This window comes from Dreissena polymorpha, chromosome 15 (genome assembly GCF_020536995.1).
Source record: "Dreissena polymorpha isolate Duluth1 chromosome 15, UMN_Dpol_1.0, whole genome shotgun sequence".
Taxonomy (NCBI): domain Eukaryota; kingdom Metazoa; phylum Mollusca; class Bivalvia; order Myida; family Dreissenidae; genus Dreissena; species Dreissena polymorpha.
In genome coordinates this window covers 30424056-30441676 of record NC_068369.1, presented here as the reverse complement: position 1 = coordinate 30441676, position 17621 = coordinate 30424056, and the positions used below count along the sequence as shown (strand labels likewise).

The window sequence follows — 17621 nt, the reverse complement described above, 5'->3', positions numbered from 1 at the left end:
ATTTAACTCTAGATTTAAAATAATTGTACGTCCACGTCAATGATTTTTTCCATTGCATACAGTATACAAATTATATCAACAATTATATTTTAAACAGAAATTATTTTTGTCTAATTCGTACATCTAATTGGTTTTGCATAGACTAAAGCTTGTTAATAATAATTCTGCTGTCTTGCAACGATCTTAAAAGCGAACGGCTTAGAAATGGTGTCTCGGCTCGTGCGTATGTAACAGTTCAGTAACCTTGGATTCCTTTTATTTAAACAAATAATATTCTGGATTTGAAATATATAGTTGCTGCAATATAAATTATATCAAAAACAGAAGAGCCTTTCTTAATCATGCGTTTGCTTCGTCGATAAGTTTGGTTTCTTCAGCAAATCTTGTTGGGTATTATCCACTATATTTAAGACATAAAATAAACAAAAAAGCATAGCACGATAAGACGGATAGGTTAAGGATCATCATACAATCACATTTATACTCTCACTCCAAAATTCAGGATTGTGATACAGCATATTGCCAGACGCGATTTTATTAAATGACAGTATCTTTTGTACAGTCTTCATTTCTGTATATTATGTTATAATATCAAGTCTTTATTTTATTTTAGTATTTGCTGATAAGACAGACCAAAGAGAAACATCATCATTCTAATGGGTGACTTCAACGCCAAGATCGGAAATGACAACTGAAGATATGAGGAGATCATGGGGAAGCAAGGATTAGGCGAGATGAACGACAACGGGGAGATATTCGCCGACCTTTGCGCCACAAGTAACCTGGTCATCGGAGAAAGTGTTTTCCATCAAAGACGGATACAAAAGGCAACTTGGGTGCCACCAGAACTGTGAACGAAGAACCAGATTGACCACTTGTGCATCGCCTGGAAGTTTCGTCGCATTATTCAGGATGCACGTGTCAAGCGAGGAGCAGACGTGGCTTCGGACCATCATCTCCATGTCGCCCAATTGAAACTAAAGCTGAAGAAGAGTTGGACAGGGGGGCCCAGCCAACGCCAACGGTACAACACTGTCACTCTGACAGACACCTGGAAGCAAGAAGAGTTCAAGGTCACTCTCCAAAAAGTTCCAGGTCTTAGAGGAGCTGCTTGAAGAAGGGCCGATAGAGCAGAAGTGGCAGAACGTGAAAGAGGCAGTGATTTAAACATGCCAAGAAGTACTGGGCTCCAAGTCTTACACCCACAAGGAGTGGATATCAGCAGAGACGCTTCAGAAAGAGTACACCGAAGCAAATAGGTGCGTTAAGTGAAGTATTAAAGAAGACAAGCGGAACTACCTGGAGACGCTTGCAATAAAAGCAGAAGAGGAAGCCTATCAGAACAGAACTAAAGATCTAAATTCCATCACCAAGAGATCAGCAGGAGAGTTTGCCATGCCAGAGAGGCCAGTAAGATACTAAAATGGAGGAGTAATAACAGATGATGAAGGGTAGAAGAAGAGGTGGATAAAGCACTTCCAGGAGTTACTCAACAGGCCAGCTCCTGCGAACCAACCGGAGATTCTGCCAGCTACAAGTGATCTGCCAATCAAATGCTGCACCCCCACAAAGGAAGAGATCAGCAGCGCCATCAAGCAATTGCAGAAAGGCACATCTGCAGGACCTGACAGCATACCGGCTGTGGCGCTTAAGGCTGACGTGGAGACCAGTAAGGAGCTACTACACCCGCTCTTCAGCAAGATATGGTAAGAAGAAGAAATTCCAACAGAAAGAGGGTAACCTCATCAAGCTTCCCAAGAAAGGCGACCTCAGCTCCTGCTCCAACTACCAAAGAATCACACTTTTGTCTGTCCCAGGAAAGGTGTTTAATCGGATCCTGCTGAACCGAATGAAAGACTCAGTAGACCCGCATTTTTCCGACCAACAAGCAGGCTTCCGAAAGGAGAGATCGTGCATGGATCAGATCGCAACCCTGCGCATCATTCTGGAACAATCCCTGGAGTGGAATTCGCCGTTGTATGTCAACTTCATTGACTATGAAAAGACATTCGACAGCGTTGACCGAGAGTCCCTCTGGAGTCTGAGGCACTAATGAAAAGATCACCAACATCATCAGGAAGGAATGACCTGCAAAATTGTTCATGGCAGACAGCTCACGGATGCCTTTAAAGTGAGAACCGGTGTGAGTCAAGGCTGCTTACTCTCAACTTTCCTGTTCCTACTGGTCATAGACTGGGTAATAAAACATCAACGAGGCAGAAGCGCAATATAATTCAGCGGACACTCTGGAAACAGTTGGAAGACCTTGACTTTGGCGATGATTTGGCTTTTGTCTCCAAACCCCAAAACAGATCCAGGAAAAGACAAGGCCTCACCATCAACAGAGGAAAGAGCAAGGTGTTCAGGACCAACGCATCCAACAACACACCCATCCCAGTCCAAGGCGAGGCGCTGGAGGAGGTGGACAGCTTCACCTACCTCGTCAGCATTCTGGACAACTAGGGAGGAAAGGTTGTAGACGTCAGAACCCGCATCGGTAAAGCACGAGCAGCCTTCCATCAGCTGAAGAACATCTAGGGATCCAGCGTCATTGACATCACCACGGAGATTAGGCTCTTCAATACCATCATGAAGCTACTACTCTTCTATTGAGCAGAGACCTGGAAAAACACTGTCACCACCATAAAAACAATACAGGTCTTCATCAACACCTGCCATAGGAAGATCCTCAAGATCCGCTGGGCAGACAAGATCTATAACGAAGAATTATGGAGAAGATCAAACCAGCAGCCAGTTGAAGAAGACATCATTCAGAGACGTTGACGGTGGATAGACCTCCCTTTCGCAAGCCTGAAAGACAACAACAATCCAAAATAATGCCTTCTATAGCTTTAAAATGTACTAATTTATGTATAACGCAATATCAGCAATTACATTGTTTTGAAGCTTCTTTATGAAACTTTACATAATCAAACGTTTGCTGATAGAAACACAACACCATTGTTTTAGAATAGAATCTGCATGTTCAGTTGTAACATTACAAACATGTAAAAAATGGTAGTATAAATCATTCTAATTTTTTTTATTAGTTCATTATGTCTGTTCCAAACATACCGTATTTATATTTAAAAGGCAAATGTAAAAAGGGCATGAATTCTAGATGAAAACCGTACGATGATGCCATACACCAAACCTCTCTGGCTAACAATTTCAGATACGATGTTTAAGGCTCGAATAAATATAGACTTTAAAAACAAGTAACTTCTACGGCGTGGTAAGTTTTGCTAAATGGCTGAGATCTGAAAAACACTTGGTACAGGGCACCAATACAATCTTACAAGCCAAATAGCAAACATATTGGCCTTGCAAATTCATAGGGGAAGATTTGTTATTTTTTCACAATATGCATAGGAAGAAAACGAGTAACCCACAGGTTTCGGTCTTTATTAGTCTAGTGACATGAGTTGAACCAACTTGTTAGAAGACTACCAGATGATGTTACACTCCAAATATTAGATCCCTGACCCTTGCGGTTACAGAGAATAACACATTTATTTACTCTTCAGTTCTGTATAAATGTAAATCCTGGGGCGATTACAGTTTTGTCCCCAAGGACATACTTCAAGCATACATAGAGAATACTTATAAACTAGGTTACAGACCAAACATTTAATCCATTACCCTTGTGGACTCAACTATTAAGATTTAACACTTGTACTTTTTTATTTGTTATATCTAATTACTTATATATGCAGCGGACCGAAACAATTTGTACAACTTCTCAAGATGGTCTCCCAAGAATCATTAATGTATTTTTTTTAATCTGCCATGCAAGTAGGAGTAAATGTCGTTTGAATGATATGTTGACGCACAACGAATGAAGCACGACAGACGACGCACGACGGACAAAACACGTACACAAATCTCCAAGCACAGACTGATATAAAGACTGGTCGTTAAATTTTGTGATGAAAAGTATATTGAGTATACATGTAAGAGGTATGAAGAATGTTTTGTGCTTAGTAGAAACATAGAATACATAGTAAACGCAAATAAACGCATACTTTTATAATACGATATTTATTGGCGCATTGATCTCTTTTGAAAAAGTTGTGGTTTACTGATCTGTTGATTAATGTGTATTTCGAATCTTCATAAATAAAGATCTTTAATGAAAAATAATGATTTAGAAACTAATTGTTCGTGAAGTATATGCCTATAGGGCCCGGTGCTTTGAAATGTTATACTATTGCTATTATCTACACTATTATTTTTGCATATATAACACTAATAAACAGGATAATTGCCTCATTAAATACACAGTACCTGTTTATCTTATTTTCCACTGTCTAATCAGTTGTCATAATTGTATTATCTGCACTCATGTGTTTAAATAATCAGATAAGTCCTCACATGTCACACGGCGATGTCACATTCTGGATTGTCTTTCAAAACAAATGTTAAAAATTAACGCCGAGCTTAGACTTTTCAACGCAGCATGTTTTATTTAAATGACTGCACGCTTACAGCGCTGCAATCCTGCCGCCAAGGTTCGTGTACTTGTTTATTGATATAAACTGTTTAATTTTTAAATTAATTTTATTCTTAAACTTCAGGTTGCAATTATGTATCACTTATGTAATTGCGCCATAGACAGCTGTTTTTCCGCACTCGCTGAATCTACTAATATATTATAGTATGTACAATTATGACATCTTTCTTTTTTTTTTTAGTTCTCTCTCTTAATGTGATTTAATTCTATTCTATCCGACGTTTGTCCGTCCGTGTTTCATTCTAATTGCTTCAATCCTTCAGTGTTTTTGTAGAGCTAAAAATTTTTATTTGAGTGAAACCTGATTTAAACCCTTTTTTGTTCTTAAATTGCTAAACTATTTCGTTTCAGTACAATGCTTACTCTATAACTTTTAAAACGCACGTGAATTCATCCGGCGTTCGATTTAGAAAACGAGTTATTGAACTTGTCTCCTTAATTCAAATTACCCTCCATGTTATTAAAGTGCATGCCATTAGTATTCGGAAATATATATTTTCTGAATCCCCTTGATGGTTTTTGCTAATAAAATATTTAGTATTTGTTGTTTCTTGTTACAAACATTAAATACATCCTGAACTGACAAACTCTCCCAATTTCTTCATGTGTAGATTCTTTAAAATAATTTTTCTTTTAGCTTTAAGCTTTTAACTTGTACTGGCAGAATCTTTATAGTGTTAAACCCGAAGATGCTAGGTATTTTCAGCGTTCACGTAATATGCTTTTAGAGAATTATATGGACATGCGTTTTACTCCTTATTTTAATTCTTCCAGATAGTTTGTTAACCATTTTATTGTAATCGATCGTCAATATTTAATTTTACTTAAACACCGTAATCTGTTTAAATTTAATCTTTTTTCCAAAAGCCTGGTTCACGTTTGGATTGCGATTCAATCTTGATAGAAAGTGTCATATATAGGTCGATTTAATTATTGTATGGTTAATATCTCTTTAAAGTGCACGGGGAAACTACTTCTATCTAAGCAAGACTATACGACTCTTATCACTAAGATTTGTTCATCTTTCAGTAAACTTATGTTAAGTAGGATTTAAATATCACCAGATATCTATCATTTTATTGTTTTAAAGATTCTTTTGATTAAAATAAACTTACTTCAGAACTTGAGGAAACCCTATCACTTTTACCGTTCATGAAATAAAAACATTTAAATGCGTATCGTTGTGGAATTATTATGGTTATTGTGTGTTTTTAAGTGCATAAATATTACTTAATGATACTACTACATGTTCATCGAAAGAAATCTATCATTAATATCTTTACAAGTATAAGTTACTGTTGACTGTATGGCTTTCTTAATTATGATTTATACATTTTACTTTTGTTTTCTCCGCGTGAGTGGTCAAGATCCCACACCCAACAATTTCCATTAAAAAGCTTTTAACTCTTAAGTTAGGTGTATCTTCTGTCAAAAAATTATTAACGCGTATCAATATTATAGATATCGTTTTGATTTTGTGCATTTAAAAGGGCTTTTAAACAAAAGAAGATATAATAGAGAAAACAGTGGCAATTCTACACAGCACCGTAGTACACCCCACACCCCGATATGAAATTGATTACTTGTAGAATACTATACTCTAAATATTAACATGCTGGGCTAATCGTCGGTAAGGCAGGTCGCACAACTCGTTTAAATCCCCAATCGTTTACATTAAAAGTTACAAAAGGTTGTCCTTACCTTTTATCAAATCACTCGTCCTTCACACTCGTGTGAAACCCCTTAACATTTGAACTTTCGGCCGCGGTTATTTATTATTTCTTAATCTTCTCCTCATCAAGTTTATGCATTTATTATTATTATGCATATAAAGTGCTAAACAATTTAAATACAACTGGAGTTCTACATATGCAAATACCAAATCTTTTCGAATAGCATATTTGTTTTTATATTACAGATTCCATTCAAGAAGGCGTGCGATTCTTAACAGAACATGTAATTACCTTTGACTATTGAGCTCATTTAAATAAAAATGTCGAGTCTTGCTGACGTGTTCACTGAGAAAGAAAGGACGAACTGGCTCAAGGCGTGGTTGGCAGTAGACATAGCAAAGTCTGGTTTAGAACCATTCGTGGAAAACGAGGCTAAACTTGTACAAGCATGTATGTACAACACCATCTCGTCCGGTGGACAGGCACCGGGCACATGTAATGGTTGTTTGACAGCGAACTTGCTTAATTGCCCCACTCCAGGAACATGCAATAAACGAGGAGCACGCGGGACATGTACAGTTATGCATGATTCCATTGCAAAACAACCCCGGCCATGTCCTTTAAGCATATGCGACAAAGTTCTAATCGAAATTGAAAAGGCACATCGTTATACAAAACCGTCGTGGAGGAATACATCCTCGGATCAATGGGCCTCCAATTCTTGGCAAATAGCAAAGGCTTATTTACCTCCGGATGGTTATGCTGACAAGAGTTCGGTTAAAGAGACAGATTTCAACGGAATTATCAGTTTTATGATGAACTGCAAACACTTCGATTCCAAGTTTTCCTTTCCCATACCTCCGGGTAAACCCAATAATTCATGTCTACTAACAAAGGTAATAATATATTTATTGCACGCGTGTGTATATTCTTGTGTTGGCTATAAACTTGCTTAATTAAGGTTTTTCAAATATGCAGTTTACAGTTTATTGAAGTCCAGCGTTTAACCACCAAAATAAGAAATAATCACACATAGGCAGAGCACAGCTGGGACCCACCTGCTCACTATTATTATGTTTACACGTTGTTGTTCCGTTAAAATTAACATCAACGTTTTCACGAAGTTTTATGGCTGAACAAAATCCTAAAAATATGGAAATAAATAGTTATGTTAAATATTAATTCAAAATTTATATTTAAATTAAAGGTAGTGTTTGTATTTCAAGCTAAATACGGTGTTTTCTCTCTCTTTGCGTGATTAATCAATGCAACACGTTTTATATATAAGACGACGTGTGGTAATGTAGATAAATCCTACACACAGTTGGATATCATATTGCTTCTAATCAAACTCTGACCAAAAGCAGGAAAACGAATATTTTATGCAAGAACACTTGATGAAATTAAAGTAAAACATATCCAGTAAAGCATCCGTAATTTCACGTTATAATGATTGATTTCACCATTTAATATCCAAACGTATTATAATGATTGGAATAATATAGTCTCATTTTTCGGGAAATGAAGGTGTTTCATATAGTTTCTTTAAAATACAGCTACCGAAATAAGATATATGCGAAATATTTTTATCTTATTAATTAACTTTATAATATTAGATAAGAATGTGTTCAATTTGTTCGCCTCATACAAGTTGAGCCTCGCCAATACAGCTCGAAACTCGCCTTATACGAGTAAAAAGCGGCCAATGTAGATAAAACACGGCTTATACGGCAAAAAATTGGCCAATACGAGATTCAGCCAATAAGAAACCAAGAAAAACTCGGCCTTATATGAGAATCTAAAAATTCGACAATTTTTGGTCGCCATTTTGTTGAATAGCAAAAACATGTAATTGGAAAGTAAAATTCAAGCTTTTCTTCTGAATAATATTATAAAGTTAATTAATAAAATTGTCATAAATTAGTTGAATTCATATTTTATTTGTTATTGAGCTTCAGACAGTCGTATTGTCCTTCGGCCTGTGGCCTTAGGCCAATACGACTGTCTTTAGCTCAATAACAACGTCTATATGTATTCAACTAATTAATAACATTATATTATTACACAAGCTTATTGAGTTAATATCAATAACTTTAATTCATGTTTGCAACTGTACTGCAGATACATCACACTTTCGTTGCTCAAACACTTTTAATTCTTCAAATAATTATATTTTAATGTTATTTTTTACAAATTTCAAAATATAGAACTATTGGGAGTCGAAATTACGAAACCACACTAAAGTTATCATGTTCAATAAACCAACAGCATTAATTTCACGTAATTATTGCACTTATTTTGCACTTCGGTCACTGTTTAGTCTGTATTACTTAACACACATATTATGATCCCAACAGCTAAATATATTTCAGAGTTTAAAAGTGAACGGGTAACAGGACGTTCAAAATGTATTGCATGTCTGTAAACATGATATTTTGTAAAAAAGTATAACCTAACGTAGAGATCTGATTTTTACACGTTTAGGTCAATAGATTATTGTAAGCGTGTATTCATATTTTGATACATTTTGCTTTAACAAATACTATTGCATATATTATATTGTCACATTGATGATATAAAATGTGGAATATTTTTAAAGGCACGAGATATTGGACGAATTGTCCGACATTCGTCTCAATGTAAAGTGACAGACAGAGATCTCCAGGATATCTTTACAACACTGAATGACCTGCTGACTGACCCAATGTGTCTCGCAAACGACGGAAGTGCACAAGAGGCTGTGAGGAAATTAAGAGATGTAAAATGTTAGGACGAACATATAACTGGTTTTAATTAGCCTCACCATGATGTAAGTAAAACACTATAATACGCTTTGAAGAACAGAGGACTTTGTATTAAATCGAAATACATGTACACAGAATACTTGTATTAAACCTGTTTCTACATTTACCAATAGTCAGATGTTAAAAGAAACTCTTAAAGGGATCTTTTCACGTTTTGGTAAATTGACAAAATTAAAAATGATGTTTCAGATTCGCAAATATTCGTTTTAGTTATGATATTTGTGAAGAAACAGTGATACTTAACATTTACCATGGTCTAGTATAGCCATTATATGCATCTTTTGACGATTTTAAAACCTTAGAATTATAAAGCTTTGCAACGCTAAACGATTGAATAATTTGGAGAGTTCTGTTGTTGTCGTTAAATTTTGCGAACTACGATGATTGCGTATATAAAGTATAAAATACGCTTCTCATACATACTTGGCAGGATGGTCGAGCGGTCTAATTGGTTGTAACTCCAGGACACCGGGGGTCACTGGTTCGAGCCCTGCTGTGGGCTACTTTTTTCCTTTTTTTAAATTTTATTCTTGAATTTTTACTGGAGCTTTTTAGATCCAATGTTTGCATTTATCAATATAACGAATTTAACGACAAACTTCAAAACATGCCAAAATCTGTAATACATTGTTAAAAACGAATGCCAACTAATCGCCTTCTGTTTGCAGCTTGCAAATGACGTATTTAAAATAACCACAGCGGAAATGATTCAATTATTAAAGGCTGCACAAGACACTCTAAAACAAGCTGAACATAGTTCACATAAAACGCTTGATGAGATTCGGGTGTACCTTAAACGTTGTAAGAAGGATTTAAAACAACACGTCGACACATGTAAACAGGAACTGGATCAACACACCGACAAATGTAAAGGTGTTCTGGATGGATATTATCGAAAGCCTTACGAATGTAATTACGAGCAATGTTGTGAAGGTATGTCTGACCGTATCATTTGTCTAACAATCGATTTCAGGTTTCATATTTAAAACAAAGTGCATCTTCAGCAGCAGCAGCACCAGCCGGAGATAAACCTTACTTAAGCATGTGATTCTTCGTTTATTGCCAGGAACAAAGAAAAGACATACACATACACAACAAACACACACATACATGAATTTAACTTGGGTCACCGCCTTATTACGGTTAATGCAAAGCATGGGGGATAAAATTAATTTTATCGAACTCATCAACATTTGCAAAGTGATATTTATTTAATTGTTTTAAAGATTAATACCATAGCAATACCTTTTTAATTAGATACTACTAAAAAAATACACCTTAATTTAAATACAAGTTTACTTATCAATGGGTGGGCACAATTCAGTCCAATAGAATTGTAACATTTTGAAGCACAATGGACAATACTAAAATAAGTACCAATAACAACTGTATATCTAACAAAAAATGTTAGATGCATCATAAATTTGAATGTTTAGATCATCTTCATAACAAAACTCATGAAGAGGCCGTTAAATGGTTGTAAAAGACCTATTGACATACATGCAAGCTTGCTTGTGTATGTTCAAACAGCAGATATATATATAACATATAAATATGATCTAAACATGGGACATTTAAATGGATATTCAATGTAGTCCAAATCAAGCAAGAACATTTATTATTGTTAAATGCGGACATGCAATATGTGTAATTAAATACTCTAAGCTAAAAAATGTATGTGCCAGTATTACGTTTCGCGGCGACGTATACGTTTCGCGGCGACGATGACGCCATGGTTGTGACACCATGTCGAGTTGGTTGGGACAATGGCGTAAATAATCTGGTTATTTAACTATAACACGAACATTTGATGACGATGAAAGGAGGCTTAGGTGAAACGAGTGTTTGATGACACGCTACAAATGACAGTGTGTTATTTACACGTTGATTAGATGCACGTTTCACTAATTGTATTGATGATGCCACGATAATTCGATGATGATGATACTATAGTTCGATAAATATGCCACGATGGTTCGATGCTGATGACATTATTGTTCGTTTCCGATGGTTCAATGTCGATGACAAGATGGTTCGTTTAGGATTACGCGCACTTCCAGCTTTGATGTTATCGTTTGATGATGATGTCAGGATGGTGACAGACCGATTACTTGATGGTTTGGCGAAAATGACGGTTAAATTAGGTTCGGACGTTTATTGTGATTGGATTATTAACGATTATATCAATATCCAATGACAAGTTGGTTTGGTTTCACGAATATTTGATGACGATGACCCTATGCCAATGATATGAGTGTAAGATGGCAATAACATGATGGTTCGATGTTAAAATCACAAGATCACAAGATGGCTCGATTCATATGACACAAAAGATTGATCATGATTACGCAATGGTTTGTTGACGATACAATGATGGCTTGATAAGAGAACACGATTGTTGGGTGACAATGGCACGATAGATTTACGACGAGTGAAGGCTTAAAGATGAGAAAACGAGTGTTGGATTATAATGACACGATGGTTTTACGACAAATGTGGCTTCATGACGAGAACACCATTGTTGGGTGACAATGAAATAATTATTTTACGCCAAATGATGGTTTGATGACGAGCCCACGATTATTGGTTGACAATGACACGATGGTCTTACGACAAATGATGGCTTGATGACGAGAACACGATTCTTAGGTGACAATGACAACATTGTTTAACGACAAATGATGTCTTGATGACGAAAATATAATATGATTGTTGAGTGACAATGACACGATGGTTTTACGACAAATAATGGATTGATGACGAAAATACGATTGTTGGATGACAATGACACGATGGTTTTACGACAAATGAAAGCTTGATGACGAGAACACGATAGTTTGGCGACAATGAAATGATGATTTTACGACAAATGATGGCTTGATGGCAGGAACACGATTGTAAGATGACAATCTTACGATGGTTTTACGACAAGTGATGGCTTTATGGCGAGAATACGATTGTTGGGTGACAGTGACACGATGTTTTACGACCAATGATAGCTCGATGACGAGAATACGATTGTTTGATGACAATGACACGGTTTTTTGCGACGAAAACACCATAGTTCCTCGAATATGACAAGATAGTTCGATGACGACGACAACTTGACAATAATACGATGTCTATCTTTTTAAATATACCGTTCCAAAGCGTCGTTACCGTAGCCGCTGGCACCATTGACGCTTTCCAAATTATTTGTATATTTATGTATTATATAAATTGCCGTTTCTCAAAATGAAGTTGTATGCGGCGGCCCAATAAATTTTAACGATTTTAAATCATACATTCACATAGATTTGCACTCAAGTATAAACACCTCCGTTAAACACGACCACCACCGCTAAGGACCGGACGATTTAGAAATACATTGAGCATTCTACATTTTGATTAGATTTTATATTTTTTCAACTTATTCCGAATTATTTTTAAAATCGTTTAAATCGGTGAATGTGATGCGATTCAGCGAAAAATAGTTCATCCACAATTGTCCAGAAACATACGTTTCATAGCCCATTTTGAAACGTAAAGACCTATATAATATTATAATTTGTGACTTGGTGAAGTTTTTAAAAGCAAATCAATGTTTTTTCCTGTGTGAGAAGCAAATCTCTTTAAAAAAAACAGGAAGTGGTGCCAAAGCGCATGTTAAGCTATAATTAAGTGACATTTTTGTTATCGCGGTTATTTCGTACATGTATTATATTCCCAGGACTTATATTTGTTAATTGAATACTTTAATTGTCAAATATATAATCTGAGTCGTGCGCATTTTGACACATATTTTATCAAAACAATTATTTTTTCTAATAAAGCCTTGAAGTGTTAAAAGGCTTATCTGTATTAGATTATAAAAAGAATTAACACTACACAGCTGTTACACTGAACGGGCGTATGCATCTATGCGTGATCCGCCTCCGTATATACAACCTTAACCAGCCCCCTGTTAATAATACATTTGTAATGATTTCTTCCAACAATTACAGCGCAATATTACTTCGTGAATACGTTATCAACACGCAACGTGTTAAACAAGGTGACCCATATAGTGCCAACTTTTAAAGGCCCAGTAAATTGTAAATTTTATATTATCAATCACTACCATAATCAAATTATCAATATAAGTGAAGGTATATCAAAGTTTTATAGGGCTAACATGATCCGTATAATAGAAACTAGCAACTTGTACATACGATATGTATGGTCAAATGCTTGAATAAGGTTTTGTTTATATATCGAAGTTTGAACTTCATGCTTCAATATTGCTTTGCAATATTGCTTGTCGTTTTAATTGTTTTCTACCAACTACGCAAGGCGTTTAATACAAAGTTGTTGGTTTCCACTAACAGGACTGATCCTAATTTTTGGTGCCTTTTTGTGTGGTATTTCAGGTTTATTTTTCAATATTTTTTCGTCTTAATTAGTTCGTAATGATATCAAATCGAAACGAAAAGTATCATAAGTCTAAATACAAAAATAATGTGCTGTTAACAGATATTTAAGAGATATGTCATTGAATATACTATTTTTATTGAAAAGTATTATAAAACAGGTAACGAATACAGACCGACTTACCTTTATTGTTTTGAGATGTTAGTGGATAAAAACAACACATTTTAGACTTATAGAGATTTTTTAACTCGTGTTATTTTTGTTTAAATTAAGCATTTGGATCAGGGGACAAAACTCATTCTTTCAAGCAGAAGTAAACTCTTTTATCCTGAATTACCTTAGTGTTTGAACAACACTTTTTTAATTAATTGATTTGAGTATGTTGGGTTTTTAGCTGATGAAGTTATTGAGTATTACATTTTTTTCGGTATATAGTGTACAGTCTGTTTTATTTATGTTGCTGACTTCTTAACTGAGTTGGTTTCTAATATAATAACATATTTACCTCCTGTTTTATTTATAGAACGTGTGTATGTTATCTATTTATATATGTTAACGTATTTACGTTGAAAACAATATGTCAAAAAGGAAAACGTTTATATCAACTATAAGTCATGTGATTATATTATTCTGATACGATTGTTAAATCAAATATGTTGCATTGGCGCTACCTCCTTTGCAAGGTCCTATCTCGTTTGGAAGAATGCAAAGTTATGTCTTAGATTGTTAACAAGCCAATCCCTCTGTGAATGCAGTAACTTGTATACGTTGAAAGCTATCGTTTGATGTCGTTAGCGATTCAATTGAATGAACCTACAGACAAAACACATCGATTAGCTTTCAAAAAAAAAATCCACCATGTCACAACTCAAACACACATCGATTAGCTTTTAAAAAAATCCACCATGTCACAACTCAAACAGGTCCTCATGTTTCCAAATGGTTTGTAAGTGTATGTACGTTTGCGGATGGGTTGAACTAAGCTGAATTTAACTATGTATAAACTAAGAAACAAATTATTAACAAATTATTATTATAAACAAATGCGTAATATGTCGGAAAAAAACACTCTCTACTTAGAATAATCCGTGTATTTTCAAATCTATAGGGCCTAAGCGCCACATAGGAAGAATCATTTGCTCGTGTAATTATGTATTTCAAAAAATAGGTGGCGCCCTTGATTAATTCGGGATTTTCTTAATTAAAAAGTTGTCTCCCATTCGGGTAGGTATCACGAGTATCCCGAGTAAAAAGCGGTCCGTCTAAAATGCGTATATGTCTCATATTTGCGGATATGACCGAAAAGTGCGGATATGGACGAATATTAGCAATATCGACACTTTTTCTTCATTGTTCATTTCAATGTTCAATGAATAATACACAATGTGTATTAAAGGGATCTTTTCACGGTTTGGTCAATTGACAAAATTGAGAAAAGTTGTTTCAGATTGGCAAATTTTCGGTTTAGTGATAATATTTTTGAGGAAACAGTATTACTGAACATTTTCCATGCTCTAATATAGCCATTATATGCATTTTTGACGATTTAAAAACCTAAAAAGTATAAAGCGTTGCAACGCGAAACGATTGAATTATTTGGAGAGTTCTGTTGCTGTCGTTTAAATTTGTGAAACTACGAAAATTGCTTATATAAGGTATAAAATACGCAGCTTATGTATGCTTGGTAGGATAGCTCAGTTGGCTAATGCGTTTTTAATTAAGGATTCCGGGGGTCACTGGTTCGAGCCCTGCTGAGGGCTACTTTTTTTTCCTTTTTTTAAATTTTATTTTTGATTTTTTACTGGAGCTTTTAAAATTGAATGTTCACATTTGTCAATATAAAGTATTTTAATGACAAACTTCAAAACATGCCAAAACCTGTGAAAAGGCCCCTTTAAATATGCAAGGTAAAATGTCTTATATTTGTTTTTTACTATATATTATAGTTTATTGGTACGTAAACATATGCACGTTATTGTATTTATTCAAATGAACAAAAGATATCGTAGTGCTACATTTAAATGTTTCAAGAAAGATTATAACCATTATATTAGCGCTGTTATTGAAAAGCAATGCATGTCCCGCATTTTTTTCGATTTTTCTTTAATATTTCAACAGTTGATATCCAATATCCCGAAAAGTCAAAATATGAAGCCTATTTGTTTAAGATTAATATTACAGCTGTTAATGTAAAAAATGTTATAAAACATAATATTAAAATTTTAGCGGGACATGCATTGCTTTTTAATAACAGTGCAACTATAATGGTTGTATGAACATGATGTGGACAATTTGGATTATGACTACAAAACATGCTACCTGCCTAGTACTTCCGAATGGACATGTAGGGCAGAGGTGACAGGGATATTTTCTGGAAGTGGCTGTCTTAATATACACTGCTTTTTTTCATGTTTTGTTACTACTTTGCGCTGAGGTAAATTTCAGTAGGCATTTTGTTTCGGTCAACAGAGTTTGGACCGATTCCGTCTCGAAAGTGGTCGGAACAGACTTGAGTATACGCCGTTGGAAATCATTTTTTCCTAAATGCTGTCATCCAAGCTTTACTTGTAATGAGTCTTTAGGCAATTTATGTAATGTTACTTTTGTTGAAAATGTACCTATTATACCGCTACAATTAAGGCATTTGACGATGCAACAGTAGTATTTCCCCATTGTATTCCTTAACACCAGAAGTAGGTATACCTGCCCGCACGAACGACAACTCTGTCAAGACGGAATTACGAAAATCGGGACATATTGTTTAATAGTTAAACTAAAGATTTTCGGTGGGATAATGACGTCATTTCGTCAAAAAATGTCGTAGGTCGCCGTGGTGTAATGGATATGGTGTCCGCCTTGCGACCGGGAGGTCATGGGTTCGATCCCCACCGTGGGAGCGTTCTTTAGATTTCCCCCAAAGACACCAAGTACTGGTTCTAGGCCCAGGAAACGGACTCGAGAGCGTTTATATAAGCCTAAGGCTTTCGACGCAATCGAGCTAAAATAAATAGGTTTAAACTAAAATATGTCGTCATTTCACAGTAAAAAGTGAAAACTATCGATATCTTTCACAGTTAATTTTCGCTGTTTGAAACATTGAAATTATCAGTTTTCATTCACTTATATTTATCAATAAACCACCGGAGAGCATAAAATAAATAGTAACAATCAAATATAAGATTTTTTTACCTTGCATACAGTTATTATAGCACTACAAAAATAGATCCTTCATTGGATAAACCACATTCGTCGATTTTATCATATTCGCGCATTTGAAATCATCATTTATTTTCAAATGAAAATTGCCACTTGAAACAGTGACATTTCAGACAATATTTACTGCATTCATAACATTCAGTATATTTAAATAAACGTTTTTATTTCAAATAAAAATATAATCAGGGAAAAGTAACATCATTAATTACTTGTGGTCTGGCGATAATCGGCCCAAAAATAGTTTAATATTTTCTTAAGCATATTGTATATCTAAATACTAAAGTTTTGAAACGACATCAAAAATAATAATACATTCAGTATATAATATAAACATTATGTAAACTTATACAACAAAACATATGTGGTGTCGGCATGGTTATATTGTTTGAAGTGTGTAGCCCTAAAACTATCTTCTGGCACTTCGTCATGTTCGAGGATATGAATTAAGAGTTGGAATAATGATAATGTCTATTGAATTGTTATATTTTGAGACAATACTAACATATTTAACCCATATTGTGTTTTTTTTTATTATTAAACATTGCAGACAAAATGTCGATATTGCCTGTATTCGTCCATATCCGCACTTTTCGGTCAATCCGCGGAAATGAGTCTTATCGCATGTTAGACAGACCGCGTTTTACTCGGGATACTCGTGATACCTACCCGAATGGGAGACACCTTCTTAAGTACGAAAAGACCTAATAGCCATGGTAAATTCAAATAACCTGAAGCCATGAAGTAACAACATGCGCTAACAGGTGAGTGATGGTTATCTTTAAAACCGTCAGATTGCAAAGTAAGGATTAAACTTGGAAGACGGGTAGGTTGAAACTATATCCACAACACAACATCAACTATTATTTGTATATTTGGTTATGCATTCCGAAGCACTATATAGAGGACAATTAAAAAACATTAACACATTTTTTCAGGTCATTATATATAAATAGAATACATTATTTGTTTGTCGAGTTGATGTGGTCGTTATAAAACTCATAATGGTAAATTTTACATAATATTACT

At 35.0% G+C, this 17621-nt stretch overlaps 2 protein-coding genes across 2 annotated transcripts; both read left to right on the top strand.

The window, feature by feature from the left end:
* Positions 1-710: 710 nt before the first annotated feature.
* On the top strand, positions 711-3507 carry LOC127859659 (uncharacterized). Its single transcript, XM_052397165.1, has 3 exons — positions 711-777; positions 1497-1911; positions 3501-3507. The coding sequence occupies exons 1-3, from the start codon at positions 711-713 to the stop codon at positions 3505-3507; spliced, it is 489 nt and encodes a 162-aa protein (XP_052253125.1).
* An 866-nt stretch (positions 3508-4373) lies between these two features.
* On the top strand, positions 4374-10204 carry LOC127860638 (uncharacterized protein CXorf38 homolog). The gene is made up of 4 exons (XM_052398862.1): positions 4374-4511; positions 6432-7082; positions 8786-8944; positions 9659-10204. The coding sequence occupies exons 2-4, from the start codon at positions 6507-6509 to the stop codon at positions 9974-9976; spliced, it is 1053 nt and encodes a 350-aa protein (XP_052254822.1). The 5' UTR covers positions 4374-4511; positions 6432-6506; the 3' UTR covers positions 9977-10204.
* Positions 10205-17621: the final 7417 nt, after the last annotated feature.